This window comes from Balaenoptera ricei, chromosome 11 (assembly GCF_028023285.1).
Source record: "Balaenoptera ricei isolate mBalRic1 chromosome 11, mBalRic1.hap2, whole genome shotgun sequence".
Taxonomy (NCBI): Eukaryota; Metazoa; Chordata; class Mammalia; order Artiodactyla; family Balaenopteridae; genus Balaenoptera; species Balaenoptera ricei.
The window spans coordinates 67720428-67740111 of record NC_082649.1 but is presented as its reverse complement, the minus strand read 5'-3'; the positions used below and the strand labels follow the sequence as shown (position 1 = coordinate 67740111).

Here is a 19684-nt window from a genome sequence, read left to right as displayed (position 1 = left end):
GCCTACAGCCTATTCCGAGGCTCTCGGCCCTGCAGCTCCAAGCCGCGTAGTTTTATTTGTTGGGAAGCAGGGGGCTGTACACAATAAATAACATGGATATAGGAACTGTGCCCTAATCGCGGCTGGAGGTGGGGATGGGGCAAGACATCGGCCAGGCCTTTGGCCTGCAGCTGGACAGGAGTAGGGCCCCCAACCTTGGGCAGCAGAGGACCTGCGGCTGGGTACCGCGACGGACACTCCCCTCAGAGTTCCACGCGAGTGTCGCGGTAGGCCCGGTCCAGGGCCCACTCCGTCTGCGAGTCGGCGCCACCTTCGCGGGCCAGGCGCGCCATCTCCTGCTGGAACAGCGCCTGCCGCGCCCGGCTGGGGTCCACGTTGATCCAGTTGTTGGCTATCCACTTAGTGCCGCGCGTGACCAGGCAGCCCCCGTGCAGCGAGTAGTCGTCCACGTCGCCCACCCAACCTAGGAGAGGAGGATGGTGTGAGCAAGGGAGGGGACCAGAGGGAATCTAGGCTGGACTGAGCTGAGCTTGTGGGCTGACCTCAGCTTGTCCTCATATTGCCCAAGTGCATGGCAAGGGTAGGCCCAGCTGTGCACACCTTCAGTGGCAGACATCTGGCCACAAGGCCTCCTTGGGGGCTCAGCATCTTTCTCCAGCGAATGCCTTATCAACACCACTGGCTCTCTGAAATCAGCTTTCTTGCTGCCAGGCCTGTCTGCAGCCCTTCCCAGTCTGGGCTACCAAGGTGCACGTGTCCCCAACCCAGTCAGCTGGAAGGCTGGGGCATCAAGGAATGACAGGGTTCCAGAGAGCCCAGGAGGCTGCACAGGTGCAGGCTGCTGAAGTCACTGAGGATGGTCTTTGGGAGGCACTAGGGGCAAAAAAACCATTTGAAGGGCAGCTAGAAACAGCTCACCAGGGTGGCAATCAGGGCTGGGTAAAGGGAAGCTTCCCTCAAGGCAGCCCTGGCCTGGCCACAGGTCCTCACCTTGCCCATCAGGCAGGTAGTTGTACCAGAAGACTGCTGTGCCCTGGCGGGGCTTGACACGCAGGTTCCCCTTGTCACAGTGCCTCCGAGTGTCACGGAGGTCAACATCATCCTGAATCAGACTCTGTGGGCAGCAGAGTGGTGGGGTTTTCAAGCTGCCCTGACTGTATGGCCAGGAGCCTAAGGACAGGCAGTCAAAGGTGGCCAGAGGGAAACCAGTCAGATGTCCCCAGGGGACTGTTTAGGCCTCATCCCAGGTCTGGAGGGGTATGTACTGTTTGCCCAAGGCCCTGCCATCCCACCAGAGTAACAGCCCGGTTGGCCCTTACCATTTCGTCATAGGTTCTGTTGTCTGCTACAGGAAAGACAGTCTCGCCCCCACCGGTGACGTTGTTCAAATAAAACAGCACTGTCATGTAGCTGTAAGGCAGGGGGGCTGTTGAGCAGGTTCCCAGCTGTGGATACTTCCCAGGGGCTTACCTGTGGGCAGGATAAGCTGCCCAGGTCCCCAAGGGCCAGAGGGGCAGGCTGGGATCAGTGACAACAGGGCAGGTCAGTACCAAGATGTCCCTAGCCCATTCTTCTTCCCACAAACCCAGTCTCTTTCTGTCAGTCACAATGTTTTTTTATGGCCAAGATCACAGGTGCACTTAGCTGAATTACATGGTCCTGACCAAGGGCCAGCTGGGAAAGGTAGGCTAGCAGAAGCAGCAAGATCATGCAGAGGGCTGGTTGTGACTAGAAGGGGCTGAGCCAGAGCAGCCACATGAAGAGGAGAGACCTGCCACCATGCCTTGGCAAGGGAAGGGGACATAGCTTCAAAGGGAGAAGCTGAGGTCTCCAGCAGTGCCGGCAGGATCAACAACCAGGGAGGGAGCGGAAAGAATCAGGGGTCCAAACTTGCCCCTTGCCTGAGAGCTCTGGGGGCGGGTTTCAGTGTCTGTGGGTACCTCAGTCTGGCCACTGAGACAAGATGACCACCCCTTTTGGGCCACTTGGTAAACAACCTGAGGGGAGAGATGGGGGTATCCTCGACCAGGATGGCCCAGCACTCTCCTGGCCCCATACCAAGGGGCACGCCCACAGGGCATGGCTGTGCTTGTGTCATCGGGGTGCCTGGTCTGGGAGTTGAAGGCAGCCCCCAGGTGGGAGGTACTTGCCGGCAGGAGGTCTCGAAGGGTACAGACTCATTGGCTACCAGCTTGGTATGGGAGCAGATGGTCTCTGGGTACACAGGCCCGCTGTCCACATGGGCATGGTAGTGGCCTCCCTCACCATACCGCACGACCTGCAGCGGCTCGCTGAGCTCCACGATCTCAGGTGACAGGCGGGTGAGGCGCAGTACCCTGGTGGGCAGCAGGCATTCAGCTGGGCAGCCCAATGCCAGGTGGCACCCTGAGGGAGCTGGCAAGGTGGACCCTGGGCCTGCCATAAACTCTGCCCCTATTTCCCCTGAAAGCTCCTTAAGCCACCCCAGACTGGCCCTGTAAGAGCAGGAAGGGGTTACTCATGATGAGCCCTTCTCCCTGGATGCCAGAGACATCACTGGGTGGGAAAGATGAAATCTTCATTAAGTTGGGGGAGGGGGAGACACTCCCTCCAGAAAGGAGGCTGTTTATCTAAAACCCCTGGCTGCTCAGGGGCAGGGGGTCCTGTGGACAGAGATAAGAGATCACTTCTCTAATTAGCAGAAAACAAACATTCACTCTGTTTCTAATCCCAAACGTCTACTGTTTCCCACAATCAGGGCTAATTTGCTTTTGTTAATTGTCTGTCTCCAAATGAGTCCCAATCCTGGTCTAACAAGTGGAACTTAATCCTGAGTTGGCTAATCAATTCCGTTTTCTCGGTCTCAGCCAAGGACTTCTGTGGGGGCCCTGCACCAGGGAGGACAGCCTCAGGTGCTCACCTCTGGCGGATGGTGCGCATAACGTGGTGGGCACCTTCGCCCTGGTAGAGCCACGTGTGGTGGCTGTTCCGCACCAGCTGGCTGGACTCTGCCTTGTGGCTCCTCATATACTTGTGAAAGTCACGAAGGTCCATGTTGGAGAACTCCTGCCGGCTCAGCACTCCTGCACAGGGCACCCACCATTAATGCCCACCAAGCCCATGTGGGGAGGGCATAGTGGGGAGGCTGCACCTTCCTACCTACCCCTGGCCTCAGGCACTGGGGGGCCATGTGCACCTGTCCCTCAACCTGGACTCGGGTCAGATGAAGTTGGTTTCTGTCACATTAGGCCCTACGGGAAGACCCAGAGAAGCTCATTTCCTCAGTTTAAGCCCTGATTTGGCCCCCAAAAGGATGAAGCCCAACCCCTATTAGGCCAGAGAGCAGGGTCTCCAAAGGAAGCTTAAGCCATATGGCCAGGACCCTAGGCCAAGGACTGCCCTTGGCCCTCCAGCCTGGCTCTGTAGAGCATGATGGCCACCCTCTGGTCCTGTAGAGGGTGAAGAAAGAGATCATTCAGTGTTGGGTTTTGTCCAGGGCCTTTCACACTGTAGGGTGTAAGCTGGGATCGGTCCCCAGGAATTCCCTTGTGATCTCGGGTCTCATCCTGGGTGGAATACACCTGGCCAGTCCTGCCCGCTGGGTAAACCAGTCTACCTCAGCAGAGAAAGCCAGGCCACTCTCCCAAATGAGAACACTCTTCCCTGTTCCTGCTCAACCCACAAAGCTGGGGTGTATCCTCTTAGGGTTCTGGAAGAATAGCTGGTGTCTTTGCTACATGTTATCCTGGCTGACCCAACTGACACACTTCCATGCTTTGGCCCAGACTTCTCTGAGGGTGAGGGCACTCATGGGCTGTGAGTCTGTCACGAGCTCTGCACATAGGGGCAGTAGCAGCATGATGCCCCTCCAGCCACAGGTCCCAGTCAGATTCTTCACTGTGGGTTCACCAGCCACAAAGCCATTCTTCCAAGTCCTATTTCCTCAACTGGTCCAGAACTTGGGCATGAGGGTAATGACTACACCTCAGAAACTTCCTGGGGGTTATTACCAAAGGTGAGGGTGCTTACAGGACAGCACTCCTGCCCACATGACCCCCAGCAGTTAGCATGACTCCAGGTGGGCAAGAGAAAGGCAAGGGGGACCTTGGTTAGACCAGAGAGGCCGACTGCTGGGGCAGACCGTGTGCCTGGCTGGAGAGAAGCAGATGCCAAGCTGACCTCACTGTTCCTTTGCTCCCACTGTACCACTCTGCCCTCTGCCAGCCAGCAACCATACCTCCTGTACCCCAGATGCTGCCTGGTGAGGTCAAAAGAGCCTCCAAGAACTGCCCTCTAGACTGTCACCAAAGGGAATGGGAGAGTCTAGCTCCTGCCTACTTCCCAGGGGTAAGGGCAAGGCTGGATCCTCACCTCCTCATCTCTGGCTACTCTAGAAGCTGAGCATAGAGGCTACCTGGCTTGGGGGGCAGGAGGCTCACAGCGACAGAACTGTGGCAAGGTATGAGCTCACCATCACCATCAGGGTCAGCCTTGATCGCAGAGTACATCTCCTGAATGTTCTCTGGAGTCATCCACCGTCCATTTCCCAGGCGAGTCTGGGCCAGGACCTAAAGCACAAGATGGTGCCTCAGTGGAGTGGCCCCAGTGATGGAGAGTCACCAGAGCACAGACAGCTGCCTAGTTCCTTCTGTAGGGCTGAGGGTTCAGGTGATAGGGCATGGGTGAGGACAAAGGACAGAGCCCAAGTTCCCTGAGCTGAAGTGAGGGTAGGCAGAGAGGTCTAGAGGCATCTGGGGAGGAGGCCAGAAAGACAGTCTAAAGACCTGTGGGCCATGACCATTCTTAGCCCTAGTGGGACTGTGGCTTCCACGGGGAGCACTGTCAGCCTATTGGAGGCAGAGCAAAGGACAGGCCTGTGTCCCAACCAGATACCCCAGGTGAGGTGGGGGAGGCCAGGGCCTGGGTGCAAAAAAGGAAGAGGCACCATGGGGAGGCCTGGCCAGTGAATGACCACCAGGTCCCTTAGGAAGATCGGGCTCAGTGAGGCACTCTATATAGGGAAGGGACCCTGCACCCCACCAAGACCTCTCTCAGAAGCCTGGGTGTGAGGGGCATGCAGAGAGAGATGCAGACTTCTGGCTTCCTCTGAGCTGCCACCCCATCCACCATGAATTCTGTGGGGCTCCCAGCAATGGCAGCAAGGAATCCAGACCACAGACAGTACACCACCTGGGAACTGTGGCAATAAATGCCATCACCTCCAGGTAGATTCTCCTGCCATCCTCTGGGGTTCCCAGGGCAGCAAGGGGCTCTCTAGGAAGGAAGGTGGACCCTGGGCATGCTCAAGTTGATCTGAGGTGGCATCTGACTCTTGGGGCCAAGGCTGAGCAGCACAAGTGACCTGGCCACCAGAAACAATTTTGAGCATTCCCACCCTGGTGCCTACTCCAGGCCCCAGGATCCCAACCTCATGGAGCTGCAGGCGACCATCATGGTTTTGGTCCAGCAGCTGGAAGAGGTCCAGCTGGCTGATTTGCATTGTGCCCATTGCTTCCTCATACTCTTCGGTGGGCAGGATCTGGCTGCGCTGTAACCCCTTCATCTGTGCCAGGTGGATGATGAGCCGACACTCCTCATCACTCAGGAAGCCAGGGATTTCTGCCAGAAGAGGGAGGGGGGTAAGGCCAAGGACCGGGCCAGGACGCTGATGCACCAAATAAATACCTTCCTCTCTGCAGGGTGCTTGGGGTAGTCCCTGTCCCCTGCTGGTCACCAAGTCAGAAGGACTTCACACACCCCTTTACATCTGCTCTGGGCTGTGACCCCAAGGTCAAGTTGTCCTGCAAAGGTTAGCCAGCGTTTGGAACATGGGGCCTCTCTTTTTGACGCTGAGAGCACACAATTTCCAGGGGAGTCCTGGGAGGTGAGCCAGAGCAAAGCTGGGGATGGGCTAACCCACCTTGGAGTGGGACCAAAGGCCAGAGGGTGGACCTGAGGGGTGGAGGGTTGACCTCCACTCCTTACTGGGTATATATTTTAAAAGGGCGAGGGGATGTTGGCAGGTTTTTGCTTTCATTATTGCTTTTCAGCATTGTTCAAATTAAAACAAAGTGAATACATCCAGCATTCTAGGCCTTGCCCTCCATTCTCCTGCACAAGTGGGTGCTGGTCATCCGTCCACTACTGAGTTGCCCAGCGCTGGGAGGTCAGTGGGGGTCACTCAGGTTTTTAGCAGATGCTCTGAGAAGATGCCCTAGTGTCCTTTGCTTTGGGAACAAATGTACACTGAACACCTACTCCATGCCTCTAAGCCCAAGTAAAGGCCAGTCAGGCCTGGGGCTTAGCTCCAGTGGCTGGATGAACCCACACCAGCTCCACAAGCAGCTCAGTGGAGCTGGAACGCGAAGCTCACACCTGGCGAGCCCACATCCTAGTGACTCCAGGCACTGCCAGGGCTGGAGCCTGGGCCTTGCTTCATTCTCTTGTTCCTGGGAGAGAGGACTTCCTTTGACGGGGCACAAGAGGCCCACACAGGAACTGACTGGAGGAAGGGCCATGCCACCACCGTGACCCCTCAGAACTCCTGCAGAGTGGTCTGCCACTTTTCTGGGTTATTCTCTCAGCATGAAGTTCCAGTCATTGCCAAGAGGAAGGAAAATGGCCACTAGGAGCCAGGATTGGAGCAGTTTTTAATAGTAATCACAGCAGATCACACTTAGGGAGCACAGACTCTGTGTCCTGTCCTAAGCATGTCATCAACTCCGTAATCCGTATACTCGTCCTAGAAAACCAGGCCCCATTAATTCACCCTTCCTCTCCCTGAGGAGGCCCCAAGCACAGAGACATCAGCAACTTGGCCAGGGCCACATAGGCTGTTGTACTCCAGAACCCATGCTCACAGCCAGATTCAGCTTCCACAGGTAGGTGACCCAGATGTGACGACACTGAGGACAGGACAAAAGCCACCCCACCGCACCCCCACCTCCGGCCTGCCTGATCCCCTCAACCTGTCAAACCCAGAAAGGGTGTGAGCCATCCACTGGGGGGTCAGCGCTGCTGGACAATGGGTTAGACCAAATTGCTAATCACCAGTCACCTCCTGATCGTTTAAAAAGATAAAAAAACAAGAAAAGTAAACCAGAAAAAGAAAACACAGGCCCAGGTTTCTTCAGTTTATTAGGTATCAGTCATTCACAGGCCCAAAGGAGATGCCACCCTCTATACAGCTCCCTGCCATGTGCTAATCAAATGCAAACAGCCCAGGCCAGCACACTGGGGCCTAACCAGGTGGGTCTGAGCACATGGGAGCTGGGCAAACATTGGCTCCTGGGGTGTGGGTATAGCCCTATAAAGCCCCCAACCTCAGTCCACTGAGACCAAGGCAGAGAAAGCAGGTGATGGATCAAGGGCTGTGGCTGCTGGTGGCACTGGTGGTGCTGTCGGGTGACGTCGGGGCAGGGGCTCCCTGGGGCCCCACGCGGTGCATACCCATTCCCCAAGCCATGGCGCTGTGCCACGACATTGGCTACACAGAGATGCGGCTACCCAACTTGCTGGACCATGACACAGCAGCCGAGGCCATCCAGCAGTCAGTCAGCTGGCTGCCCCTGCTGGCCAGGGAGTGCCACCCTGATGCACGCCCCTTCCTCTGCTCCCTCTTTGCCCCGGTGTGCCTCGACAGGTAGGGCAGGGGCTCCCAGGTAAGGGTGGGGGGGCTCTCCTCAGCCAGGGCCTGCTCTGGAAGCTCTTCACTAATCATTGCTGCGTACCTATCAGTGACAGGAGGATGAAGGATTGTTTTGTCAGGGTGTTGCTGGCAGAGAGCGCAGATGCCCATGGGACACAGGAGACATAGGCAGGGGACTATCAATGGTGCGCACCCTTGGTTTGGATCCACAAATCAACAAGGGCTCTTAAATGTCAAGGTAGGGCAAGTGAGCAGCCTGCTCTAGGCTAGGGGCTGAGAACCCCTCTCCACTGAGGTGTGGCAACTCTGTCTGCCCAAAGGATCCTGGCCAGAAATGGAGCCACGGCTCATCTGGTGGCTTTTTCTCTCAGAGTCCAGAGATTGCAAGGCTGATTCCTCTTTCCCAGCCTAACCTACCCCGTGAACAACAGCTCCCTCAGTTTCTTCTTTGCAGAGCCAGGGCCCTTCCTAGAGCCTCAGGGTGACCATGCCTGTAGCAGCAAGAATGGGCTCTTTCAGAAACTGAGGATCGGGCCCCTTTGCTCTTGGCCAACCCCAGTCCTGGCTAGAAACTGCAGTGTCCTGCAGGCCTTTCAGGACAAGAGGGAGGGCCCTGCTTTCTCCCTCCAAGATGGGGAGTGAAGGCCCAGAGTGCAGGGCCCCTCCCACAGCCCTCTGCCAGGCACGAGGCATCCACCGGAGCTGCAGGGGGAGGTGCACTGGAAAGGTAGAAAGCAGCCTGGGCCAGGGCAGGGGTGGGGCTAGGGATACAAGACAGAAGGGCTGGGAGACGCAGGGCTGAGGGCTAAGATTTCAGCAAGCAAAGGAGCAAGAAGCCCAGCTGCAGGGCTGTTGCTAGGTGACCAGGGTGTCGTTGCCCAGCAACCGTGGGGTTTCTGGCCAGGCCTCGAGCTAGGAGCACCCAGAGGCCCCAGCCTGGAATCCAGGAACCCTGGCCCTGAGCACCCGCTGCCCCTGACCCTTTCCCTGCCCTGCAGGGTCATCTACCCGTGCCGCAGCCTGTGCGAGGCCGTGCAGGCCAGCTGCGCCCCCATCATGGCCTGCTACGGCTACCCCTGGCCAGCCATCCTGCACTGCGGACGCTTCCCCGCCAGCCACGGCCTCTGCGTGGCTGCCATCTCCAACGGTTCCCGCCCGAGCCACCCACGTGAGTCTCTCCACAGCTTCTAGGCTGGTCTAAGCCTTTCTCAGCCCCACAGGCTGCACCCCACCCTTTCAAATCACAGCTCTCGGGGATCAGGTAACTGGGTCTCTCTGGTGGGAAAGAAGAGGGACAACCCACAGCAGCCATCCATCTCAAAAAGGGTAAAGAACAAGGGGAAAGTGGGAGAAACCCCTGCTGATGGCTCCCCTCCTCCACCCGGGGCCCAGGGGGAGCCTCACTCAGCTCCTCCCCCAAGTGCCGCGTGCCAGCTGCAGGGACTGTGAGTTGCAGGACACCAGCTCGTCCAAGGAGGTCCTGGACACGCTCTGCGCTAGCGATTTTGGTGAGCCCCTGGTGCCCAGCACCCGTTACACCCCCTTACAAGTGGGTTCATTACAACTCCTGGCTTGGTGCTAAGCCAAAAGAAAGAGGGGGAAAAAAAAAAAAAAAGAAAAAAGAAAAAAAAAAAAAAAGAAAGAGGGGATACCCAAACGTTATGCCTGATTAGAACTAAAAAATAAGTTCTTTTTATTGCTAAAAAAACAACATCCCAGGAGGACAGGCCTTCTCTAGGACCCTGATTCCAAGAGCAGAGCATCAGACAAGAGGGTTTGGTTTACCAGGTGGAGGGGAGGATGGGGATACTCAGAGGGGCCAGGCTCATCATCTCGGCCCTCTGATCCCATTCAGCAGTGAAGGTTAGGCTCTCCTGGCGCAATGGGTCATCCTCCGGACCCTCAGACTGCGACCTGGACTCACAGCTAGAGGTGCTGAAGGCGGGCCCACTGCCCCCTGGGGAGCTGGCGCCTACTCTGCGACGCTGGCTGCAGCTGGATGCCACGTGTGTGTACAACCTCCTGCGCAGAAGGCATGCTGGGACCTACGTGCTCAGTGGGGAGGTGCAGGGTCACCGTCTGCTGGTAACCACGGCCTATAGCTGGAGCCAGGGCCACCGAAATCTGCAGCTGGCCATGCGCAGGTGGCATTGTCACCAGTGCCCAGAATAGAGTCAACCCAGGTGGGGAGAGCCTGGGACTTTATAGCCACAGCCTCTGCAGTGGCCACGCAAACCATGTGCTCCCCTGGACACACATAAAGCCCTCTTTCTGCTGCCCTCCATGGATATTTGCAGACCAGAGTCCAGAGTAACTCCAAGGCTCACCCAGGACCAGCACGAGCAGGGCAGAAGTCCACTTCTGTGGTCCTTTCTCCTGGAAAAAGGCAGCTAGCCTTGTGTGCTGGGCAGGCAAGACTACCTTTCTGAACTTCCCAGACCTGGGATGCCAGCCTGGCTGATGCCCTGCTCCTGCCCACAGGCCCCAGCATCCCAAGCTGAGCCTCGGGGCAGGCACAAAGCCTCAGGCTATGCTCGCCCAGGCACTATGCTGCTTGTCAAGCCCCAGACAGACTCAATTATATCTTCCTGACCTTTACTGAGTCCACAATTCTGCCAAGCAGCGGGCCTGTGGAACAGCAGGGGGATTCATACAGAAAATTGCATTAAGCTGCTTACAAACCTGACCTAATATGCATACTACAATTCTTTCCCTACTTCTGCACTTCCAGTGTTTGTCAAGAGAGCACAGTGGTCTTATGTAACTGCTTTATTGTTTTTTTTAAGCTGAAAAAGAATAGGTCTGGAAATTCTATAATAAAGCAGTTATGGTTTTAACGTACATTGTTTTGTGTACTGGTATCAATTACTCATTTACCTTAAATAGTTAAGCAAGTGGACTAAAACTCTTGCTGGCCCACTGGAAGTGCCCCCTGCTGCTCCTGAAGAGGGTGCCAAATCAGGAGGCACCTGCCCAGGGTGATGGTGGAGGCCACTCTGCACAAAAAGACAGGTGCTGGACTGGCTGAGAGTATCTAGTAAACCCCTTCAGCTGGCCAATAATGGTCAGCAGTAGACTCTGGCCGCTGGACACACAGCCATATCAAATCAGGCCTCCCACACGTGCAGCTAAACTTTAGGGGCAAAGACACAACTGCCAAATAAGTACAGAAGATAGTTTCCAATGATGCTAAGCGCTGAGAAGAAAACCAAGCAGGCTGACGCAACAGAGAGCCTGGAAACCTCTTAAGACCAGTCTGAGGTGGAGAGAGGTCTCTGAGGAGGGGAGGTCTGAGCAGAGGCCTGATGCGGGGGAAGGCACCCTCGGTGAGAGCCAAGTCTGAGCCTTCTGGTGGAGGGAACTGTGCATACAAAGGCGCCAAGGCAGGACTTCCCTGATGGCACAGTGGTTAAGAGTCTGCCTGCCAATGCAGGGGACACAGGTTCGAGCCCTGGTCCGGGAGGACTCCACATGCCACGGAGCAACTGGGCCCGTGTGCCACAACTACTGAGCCTGCAAGCCACAATGACTGAGCCCGCGTGCTGCAACTACTGAAGCCCACGCGCCTAGAGCCCGTGCTCCGCAGCGAGAGGCCACCGCAATGAGAAGCCCGTGCACCCCGAGGGGTAGCCCCCGCTCGCCACAGCTAGAGAAAGCCCACACGCAGCAACGAAGACCCAACACAGCCAAAAATAAATAAATTAACTAAAAAAAAAAAAAAAAAAAGGCGCCAAGGCAGCAAGGAGCTTGGTGTCTGAGAATCAACAGGGAGTGAGTGAGGGAAGGGTGGTGGGAGATGAGGTCTGAGAGGTGAGAGGGCCTTGGGGCACCAAATGAGACGTAGAAGTGGAATGGGAAATCATGGAGGCCTTTAAGGAAGGGAGTGATGAGATCTGATCTGCTGTTTAAATACAGAATGAGTGTGAGGTGGAGGGAGAAGTGAGCCACATGAGAGAAAGCAATGTCCCCAGAGAGGCGACAGTGAGTCAGGACTGGAACACCTCCCTTCTTTTTTTTTTTTTTTTTAAAGTTAAGGGGAGCTTTTTTTTTTTTTTTTTTAAAGAGCTCCTGACTTATTTATTTAATTTTTTTGGCTGTATGGGGTCTTCGTTTCTGTGTGAGGGCTTTCTCTAGTTGTGGCAAGCGGGGGGCCACTCTTCATCGCGGTGCACGGGCCTTTCACTGTCTCGGCCCCTCTTGTTGCGGGGCACAGGCTTCAGACGCGCAGGCTCAGTAGTTGTGGCTCACGGGCCCAGTTGCTCCGCGGCATGTGGGATCTTCCCAGACCAGGGCTCGAACCCGTGTCCCCTGCATTAGCAGGCAGATTCTCAACCACTGCGCCACCAGGGAAGCCCATCCCTTCTGAACTGAATAGGACAACGGTCCAAATCCTTGGGAAATGCCTACCACAGTCAAGCAGGTACCCGCCAGGAACTCAGGGTGGGGGCTTTTGTGGCCCAGGTCCCACTTACCAAATGTCTCTAGGAACAAAGGTGGGAAACAGGAAATTTCCCCCAAAGGGAGAGGCTGAAGGTTACGTGCGGATTTCCCTGTGAAGTGGTGGGGTTCCCTTCCACAGAGATGGAGGCACCCTAGGGTAAAACCCAGTCCCCTTTCCCCAGCTGACACCCTGAACACCTACCCCTTGAGCCCTGGCATCTTGGGTCCCCGATGGTGGGTCACAGTAGGGCAAGGTGGCAGAGCCCATAGCGGGTCCATTCTCCTTGGGCCCTGCCTGCCTCTTTAGGGCGACAGTAGGTGGATGGACAGGCAGGCACAGAAAAACAGACAGACACTGCTCCTTCTTGGCGTGAGGCTTCCTTCTCTGGATTCATCCAATACTACATTCAGGAACTGCCCCTCCTTAGACACCCTCTCCCCTGTGGTTAGCCTGTCTCACAACTGGACTTCTTATAATCACTGACCTCTTCCTCATTTGTCTCACCTCATTTCACCAAGCAGCAAGCCCCAGGACTTTCTGAGTAAAACCTGGGACATCTTTCACCAACAGACTCAAAGGTAGTGTAAGAGTTTTGGAGGAAATGAGAACAACAAGCAGGAAGGTCTTGCTGCAACTGCCCAGTTCTCCTAATCATGCCCTTTGTAATTTACCTGCACAAACAGAAACCCATCTGATGGCTTAACCAGAATCAGTTTACCTTTTGTCAAATCTCTTCTGCTTCCCGTAATGTACTCTTGGTGACTTCGGGTCTGGGTTTCTCATTCTCTGCTTTGTAGGACTTTGACGCAACAAGCTGCATGTTAGGGGGTTAGGGTTAGGGGTTATGCCTCCTGGCTCACTTAACCTAACATATGTCTGAATTAAGTATATACGGGTCCAAAAAAGGCTGATGAGAGAAAGTACACCCACCTCAATGTGTCCGTCTCAGAACAGTGGAGTAGTAATGGGGACAGTTGTTCCCTTGCCTGGATCACCTGTTCCTTGACAGCCACCTGGCTTCATCCCACAGCTCCTGCGGGTCTTTGCTCAAATATCCTTCTCAGGGAAGCCCACCCTGACCACCTTACTCAGTTTCAACCCCCGTTGAAATTCTGCCTTACTTGTCTGTGATCACTTATCACCATCTGACACACCATGTGTGTTTATTTGTCTGTAACCTCATTCGACTGTCAGCTTCAGGTGTTTTTTGTTTTCCTATTTTGTCCAGTTCTGTATTCCCAGCACCTGAACTAGTGCTTTGCTCAGACTTCAACATTATGCAATAATAATAATAATCTTTTAGTGCCTTCCCACAACAGGACTGACATCCTGACCTATGTGAAATCATTCTCACAGGTCTAGGCATAATCCCCAACCAGGGCCCTCCGCCCTACAGTTAACAGCATGCACTCAGATGCTCTGCTTTGGTTCCCAGTCCCCTCCTGAAAGCCCCTTACCCCTTCCATCCCCCAGCACCCAGGAACACCTCAGGTCTGCAGGTAAGTGTGTCACTGAGGCTGGGTACCCAGGACTGGGGTGGGAAAACCTATCCTGGGCAAGGTCATGAGTCTGGGGACCCCCATATTGTTGGTACTGGTAGTCTTTGAAGGACTTCAGGGTCTTCACAACTAGCGCGTTGGCTTTAGAGTGCAGGCTGTAGAGAAAGGCTGCCTTGTTCTAATCCTAGCTTCACCCTGAAATAGCTGTGTGAGCCTGGCCAAGCAACGGGGGCTCTCTGTGCCTCACTTTCTCACCCACTAGCCTGACAGTGGGATCTACACCCACCTCATAGAGGGGTTGTGAGAATTAAATGGAACGATCACATGAAGTCTAGCACATAACAAGAACTCAGAAAATGTGAGCTATGAGGCTGGTTCCAAATGAGGTCACCCTGGAAGGCTCTGCCTACTGTAATGGCTGAACACAAAACTCCATCCTAAGAAGAATCCCAGAGTGCCGGTAGCAAAGGCTGGTGCCCTTGTGGGGCAGGTTTGGGGGCACCAGCTTACCCACATTTGGACAGCCTGCTTCTTATCAGACCCACTTTGGGAGTGGAATTTCCCCTCACAGGCCCTGAGATCAGCTAGGACCTGGTTATCAGTCTGTCCGACCCTCCCCCCATTCTAGAATGTGACAGAATTAACCATGGCAGGGAGCGTCCAAAGACAGTTTCAATGAAATGTCTAGACACTAGCTTCTAGATCACATTGCCCAGCCCTGTGATGGACGGATCAGCTGCAGAGGGTAGGGGTCACAGAGGGGAGTGTGGAAAGGTCAGCCTGTCACCCTATATTGGAGATGGGGGCGGGTACCTCACGTGGGGCAACCTCTGGGTGGAAAAGAAAGGGCTACTTTGAAGCAGCCATTTTCAAAACAGAAGTCACGTGGTCAAATGAGCCTCAAGGCAACCACCAAATCGTAGCCCCTGACCCTTCCTGGGGGTGCCCAGCGAACTTACCGAAGAGCAGCGGCTTGAGGCTGAGGGTTCGGATGAAGTGATCCCTGTCGGCGACCAGCTGGACCTTGCGCTCATACCCCACCTAAGGGAAAGCGGCACAGCGGGCAGCTCGGGCGCCAGGCCCCTACGTGCGAGAAAGGAAAAGGCGCCCCGGCCCGGTGGGAGGCGGCGGCGGGCGAGTGAGGGGGTGCGCGCGGCAGGCCGGGACGGCGCAGGGAGCAGCGTGGAGACCCGGGCTGACTGCCGGCCGTCTCGGGCTCGGCGGTGCAGGGCCTGGAGCGCGCCGCGGCGGGGGCCTCACCTTGATGCCCTCCAGCCGCGTGAGGGGAGCTAAGGTTGGCGCGGGCCCGGGGCCCTGGGCCCGGCGCTGGGGCCCGGGGTCGCTGCTGTCGTCGCCGTTGCTGTAGTGTACGAAGAGCAGCAGCGCCAGCACGTTGCCCAGGTACAGGTGCACGAACACCATCAGCACCAGGAAGTAAGCGCGCGAGCAGATGCCGCGGGGGTTGCACAGCGGCCGGACCGGTGTGTCCTCACAGTCGCCCAGCCCCGCCGCTGCCCCGGCCGGGTCGTGCTGGGGCGGCGCCCACTGCGGACTCACAGCCTCAGACCGCCGGCCTGCCGCCGCCGCCGCCGCCATGGCGCCCAGGTTGCGCGCGCACCCAGGGGAGGGGCCGCGGGGTTGCCAGCGCCGCGCCGCGCCGTAGCCAAAACAACCAACGCCGGGCCCGCGCGTGCGGCGGTCTCTAGCAGGGGGTTCCTGGGGATCCCGCGCTCGCGCTGCACTCAAGATCTCCGCGCCTTGAACCCCGTCCCACACTGAAGTTTCTCTTCCCGAGCTGGGTTATCGTTAGGAGGAGATGCACACTCCCCAGGGCAGAAGCCGCCCCCAAATGTAGATGCAGACAAGAGCAGCACAGTTACAGGAAACCCCACTGGCAGTTCCTCCGTTCCCCGGTTGAGACGCACTTCCCTCTTCCCGGAAAAGTATGGTCTGCATTTTCTCGCTCCCAGGAGTGGGGTGGCAACAAGGAGGAGGCAGTGCCAAAAGATGATTCAATACTGCGGCGAGTTGGGGCACCGCGGAATCCGATGACTGCGCACATTGTGGTGGCGTCGGATCCAAGGCATTCGGCACTGACACTCGCCACTGTAGGCGGCCAGGAAACGCCTTGGAGGTCTGCTCTGCGGTCGGTCTGAACCTCCCGGGGAGGGCTGCAGGAGTCAGGTCTTAGGAAGCAACTGCCTGATGTGCGGGGTCGCATAGACGGGGGACCCAGTCTGGAGTGGTCAGAGAGGGCTTCCTGGAGGAGCCCTTGCACCCTAACAGTAACCTGCAGGAATGCTGCAGGTGCTCAGGTTCACAGGAACACTCCTTGCCTCAGCGCTGGCACATATGAAGAGGGAGAAAGGGACTTTTCCATAACTGAGACACCAACGCCTCAGAGAAAAGTTAAACCCAGATTATCCCCAAATATGGAGGTGGGAGGACATACCAGTGGCCAAGTGCCAAAACCTGGTCTTTTTCGTTCTCTGCTCGCCCCACCCCCCACCCCCGAGGTGGACATGCAGACAAGATCAACATCATTGAGGCAGGTCCCACCGGTGGTTTGTCTTTACACTGTTAAGACCCCCTCCCCCTCCAACTTCCTTCCAGACAAGTAGAGTGTGCATTTTCTGGTCTCAGTAGGGCAGCCCCACCTTCTTCTCTTGGAGATTCTACACACAATGGCAGGTTTCATCAGTGCCCAAGTATTGGATTGGCCAAAAAGTTTGTTCAGGTTTTTCCATAAGATGTTGCTGAACTTTTTGGCCAACCCAATACATGTGTTCATCCAGTCACCTTTAGGGACTATCTTGTCAATCTCCTTAGGAAACTAGAGAAGCACTGTCCAATAAAAGGAGAAGTTCTGGATGTTTTTTTTGGGGGGCGGGGCAGGTGGCAATGGGAGCCTTTGGGGCTCAGCCAAAGCTGGGATGCTGACCAAACACCTCCAGTGGTCCAGCATCCTGCTTCAGATGGAGTAGGAACTGAGCTCTGTAGGCAACTGGCAAGTCTGGACTCTCCCAACATGGAGGGAAAGACAGAGGCAGCGAGGACCTGGCCCTTCTTCCTGAAATGAATTCCAGATGTCATGGTTTTCTGGTATCCATGAATGAATGTTGAGACCATTTCCTTTTTAGCTTTTTAAAACCTATAATTGGATCACCACAAAATGCTCATGTTCCTTAAACTATCTTCCTGAACTCCATTCTCCTAAGTTCCTATTACCTGTATCCAATTGTTATGCTTACTGCTATGCACAGCTAACTCATCACCAGAGGGCAAGCAGGTTGGATGGGAAGTGGGGGGCGCCTCACCCCCTATTTCTGCTCTGCCTGCTGTTGGCTAAGAGAATTTCACAACCACAGCATAAACTATAATTTCTTGGCCTTTTAAAAGCTATGGCCTTTTTGATATCTAAACCTCTCACCACCCAGGCTGGCTCACCTCATGGGGGTGGCAGTCCCATCTCAATCATGATACATAGTCAAATCTGGGTCTTGTGCTGAGCTGTGTTTTAATCTCTATTACAAAAGTTGGATTTACTTTCCAATTTCTAACAGCGAATGTTTTTTGTTTTGCCATTTACTAGAATGATGACCTTGGGCAAATTACTCATTTTGGACGGTGACAGCACCTACCTCACAGGGCTGCTGTGGCGACTAAGTGGATATGTGCTCAGTGACCATTAGTGTGATTATCTTGTGGGGACAGGAACTGGTCTAACAAATTCAATGTCTATGTCCTCCGTGCCCAAAATAGAGCTCAGTATATAGGCAATGCTCAGATTGTTGCAGGAAGCCCTGAAAAGTATGTGGAAAATCCCTCCTCCAGATTTTGCTAGAATGTGCTATCTTCTCTTGTTCTAAGATCACCAAGGGTATGGTGCCAAGGCCATTGGTATCCTGCCCACTGATCTGCAGGAGTAGCTCTTCAGCCCCTGGCCTTGCTGCCTCAGTGAAAACATTCACTAGTGACCAGTTCTGTGTCCTCCATGTTCTGGAGGCTCCTAGAGGGTAGAGACCATGTATCTTTTGCACACTATTGTATGCCCAGGTGCTGAGCATGGGGCTTGGCACATCTGAGGTCCAAAGAAGAGCAGTTGTGGAATTGACTAGCAGTGTCTGGGACCTCCCTGGCCTTGGCTGCCCTGTGCATGCTGTGCTGCCCACAGCGCTGGAGCCTTCACCCCTATCAGTGAAGTTGCCGCCACTCCCGACACCACAAATGCGGACCCCCTTGTTCAGAATCCAAGTTCTGTTTCCTGTCCTCAGCCTTTGGGATTAAACTCCAAACATTTCCAGCTCCTGTCGAGAGTCTTCTCTTCCTAAGCCCAGGGCCCCTGTGAAGCCACAAGTCCCGCTTCCATACTCCATGGCCCTTTGCTCCCACATCTGCTTTGGACAGACCCAAGGATCTTCTAAATAAGCAGCTCAGGGACTCAGCAGGGCTGTAGGGCATTAGAATCAGTACATTACCACATCCTGGGATCTGTGTTTGGTGGGGAATGGTTTGGCCTGCACCCAAGGAGGGAAAGGAAAGCCAAAAATACCAGGATATTCCACTTCCCTCCACAGGTGACCTCTCCCCAAGAAGGGAAGAAAGGCAGAACAGTCAGGCCAGTGGGGCCTTCACAGCCCTCTGGAAGAGGGGACTGGCCAACAGGAAGGCCCCTATTTGGTGCTCACTGGCCTGAACCCCCGGGGGCATTGGCTCAGAAGGCTACTTGGATCCTTTGAAGAATGACTCTGCACACACTTTTATAATCAGAAACTTGCAGTTTATTTTGAATAAACCACTCAAGGTTGAGCAGATGACATCACCTCAACTTTTTCTTTGAAGAAAACAAAGATATATGGTAAATTCATGAAAACACTGTGCCTTCCTTTGCAGGGCAGAAAAAATCTGCCTGACCTTTTCCATCTTCCTGATGTTAACAAGAGACAGCCACTTGAGGCACAAAAGAAAGCTCTCCACAGATCAAGGGCTGCAGGCTACAGTCTGGGCACAGAACCTCCTGCAGCTCCAGTGGTTGGGGCCACAGCTGGATGCAAATGCACTATGTGGTAGCTGTGCAGTCCAAAAAATGCCCAGGGCGCCGAGGGTGTGACTTAAGGTGCAGAGTTGCAACTCAGCTCCTGCCGCTGCCATGGCGGTGAAACAGAAAGGACTCAATGCAGAGGTAAAAGCTCCAGACACCAGGATCTTCCATGGGCCAGTGCAGCAGTCACACCCCACCCCTAGGTCCCACAGCAGGCACTCTCCTCCTTCAGTTAGCTCAGCACTGTCCAACTCTGGGTTCATCTGCTATACTCGTAACTCGTCCTACCGCTCCACCCCGTGGTCCCTTCCTTGCAGGAGATGACAGGAAGAGGCAAAACCTGACCGGGGAGAAAGGGAGCCTGCAGCCGGCTATGTACCCCATGACTCCAAGAGTTACAGCTGTCCTCTGCCTTCAAGAGTGATTCAGTTTACAGCTTACATGGTACCTGGGAAATTACCGACTGAGGTGAAAATGTTTGAATATCAAAGAATTTCCAACACAATATTTATTCACAGATCTCCCAAGCAACTCTTCCAGGAGGTCAAGGAGGCCCTATCGAGTATGGACAACTCTGCCAGCCTCAGAGTGGAGGCACTGAAAAAAGCCATAGAAACCCCAGGAATCACAGATGTAACTTCTGAAAGGCCCACAGGACTAGGTTCAGGACAGGTAGGACACCATGCAAACCACTTGTTCCTCTGCACTGTGAAAAAGCTGGCCCTTTTCCCTGGCCCGCCCCTTGTGGTACAGGAGCTGGGACCACAAATCAAGAACCGTGCTGGCCTCAGACTCCCAGACCCTAGAGGTACTGTCCTCCAATAGCTGAAACCAGGCAAGGGGGAGTGCCACCAACCCCTAGAGTGGGTAATGGAGATATACACTCCAGGTTAACATAAAAACAATTTGTGCAAACAAGGTCCCTGAGCCAGGCAGACCAGAGTCCTTGGGAGGACCATGCTGAACTCTGACCCTGACGTTCACCAGAGGAAAGTGTAGTAGGACAGTGTCAGGTATGGCTGTGTGTGAACCTGGTCAGAGTCACACCACGGGAACACTGGCACAAAAGAAGGAAC

General features: G+C 55.0%; 1 protein-coding gene across 2 annotated transcripts; it reads right to left on the bottom strand.

Annotated features, from left to right (window-relative positions):
• Positions 1-21: 21 nt before the first annotated feature.
• P4HTM (prolyl 4-hydroxylase, transmembrane) lies at positions 22-15167 on the bottom strand. Of its 2 annotated transcripts, XR_009505860.1 has the most exons (10): positions 14828-15167; positions 14527-14608; positions 5408-5598; positions 4451-4547; positions 2900-3062; positions 2151-2336; positions 1320-1410; positions 991-1114; positions 601-873; positions 378-463 (listed from the first exon to the last, which is right to left on the bottom strand). XR_009505860.1 is itself a non-coding variant. In XM_059939591.1 (9 exons), the coding sequence occupies exons 1-9, from the start codon at positions 15161-15163 to the stop codon at positions 243-245; spliced, it is 1491 nt and encodes a 496-aa protein (XP_059795574.1). In that variant the 5' UTR covers positions 15164-15167; the 3' UTR covers positions 22-242. The 2 variants fall into 2 exon arrangements, 1 of the variants encoding a protein (XP_059795574.1); XM_059939591.1 differs by lacking the exon at positions 601-873 and having other exon boundaries at positions 22-463.
• Positions 15168-19684: the final 4517 nt, after the last annotated feature.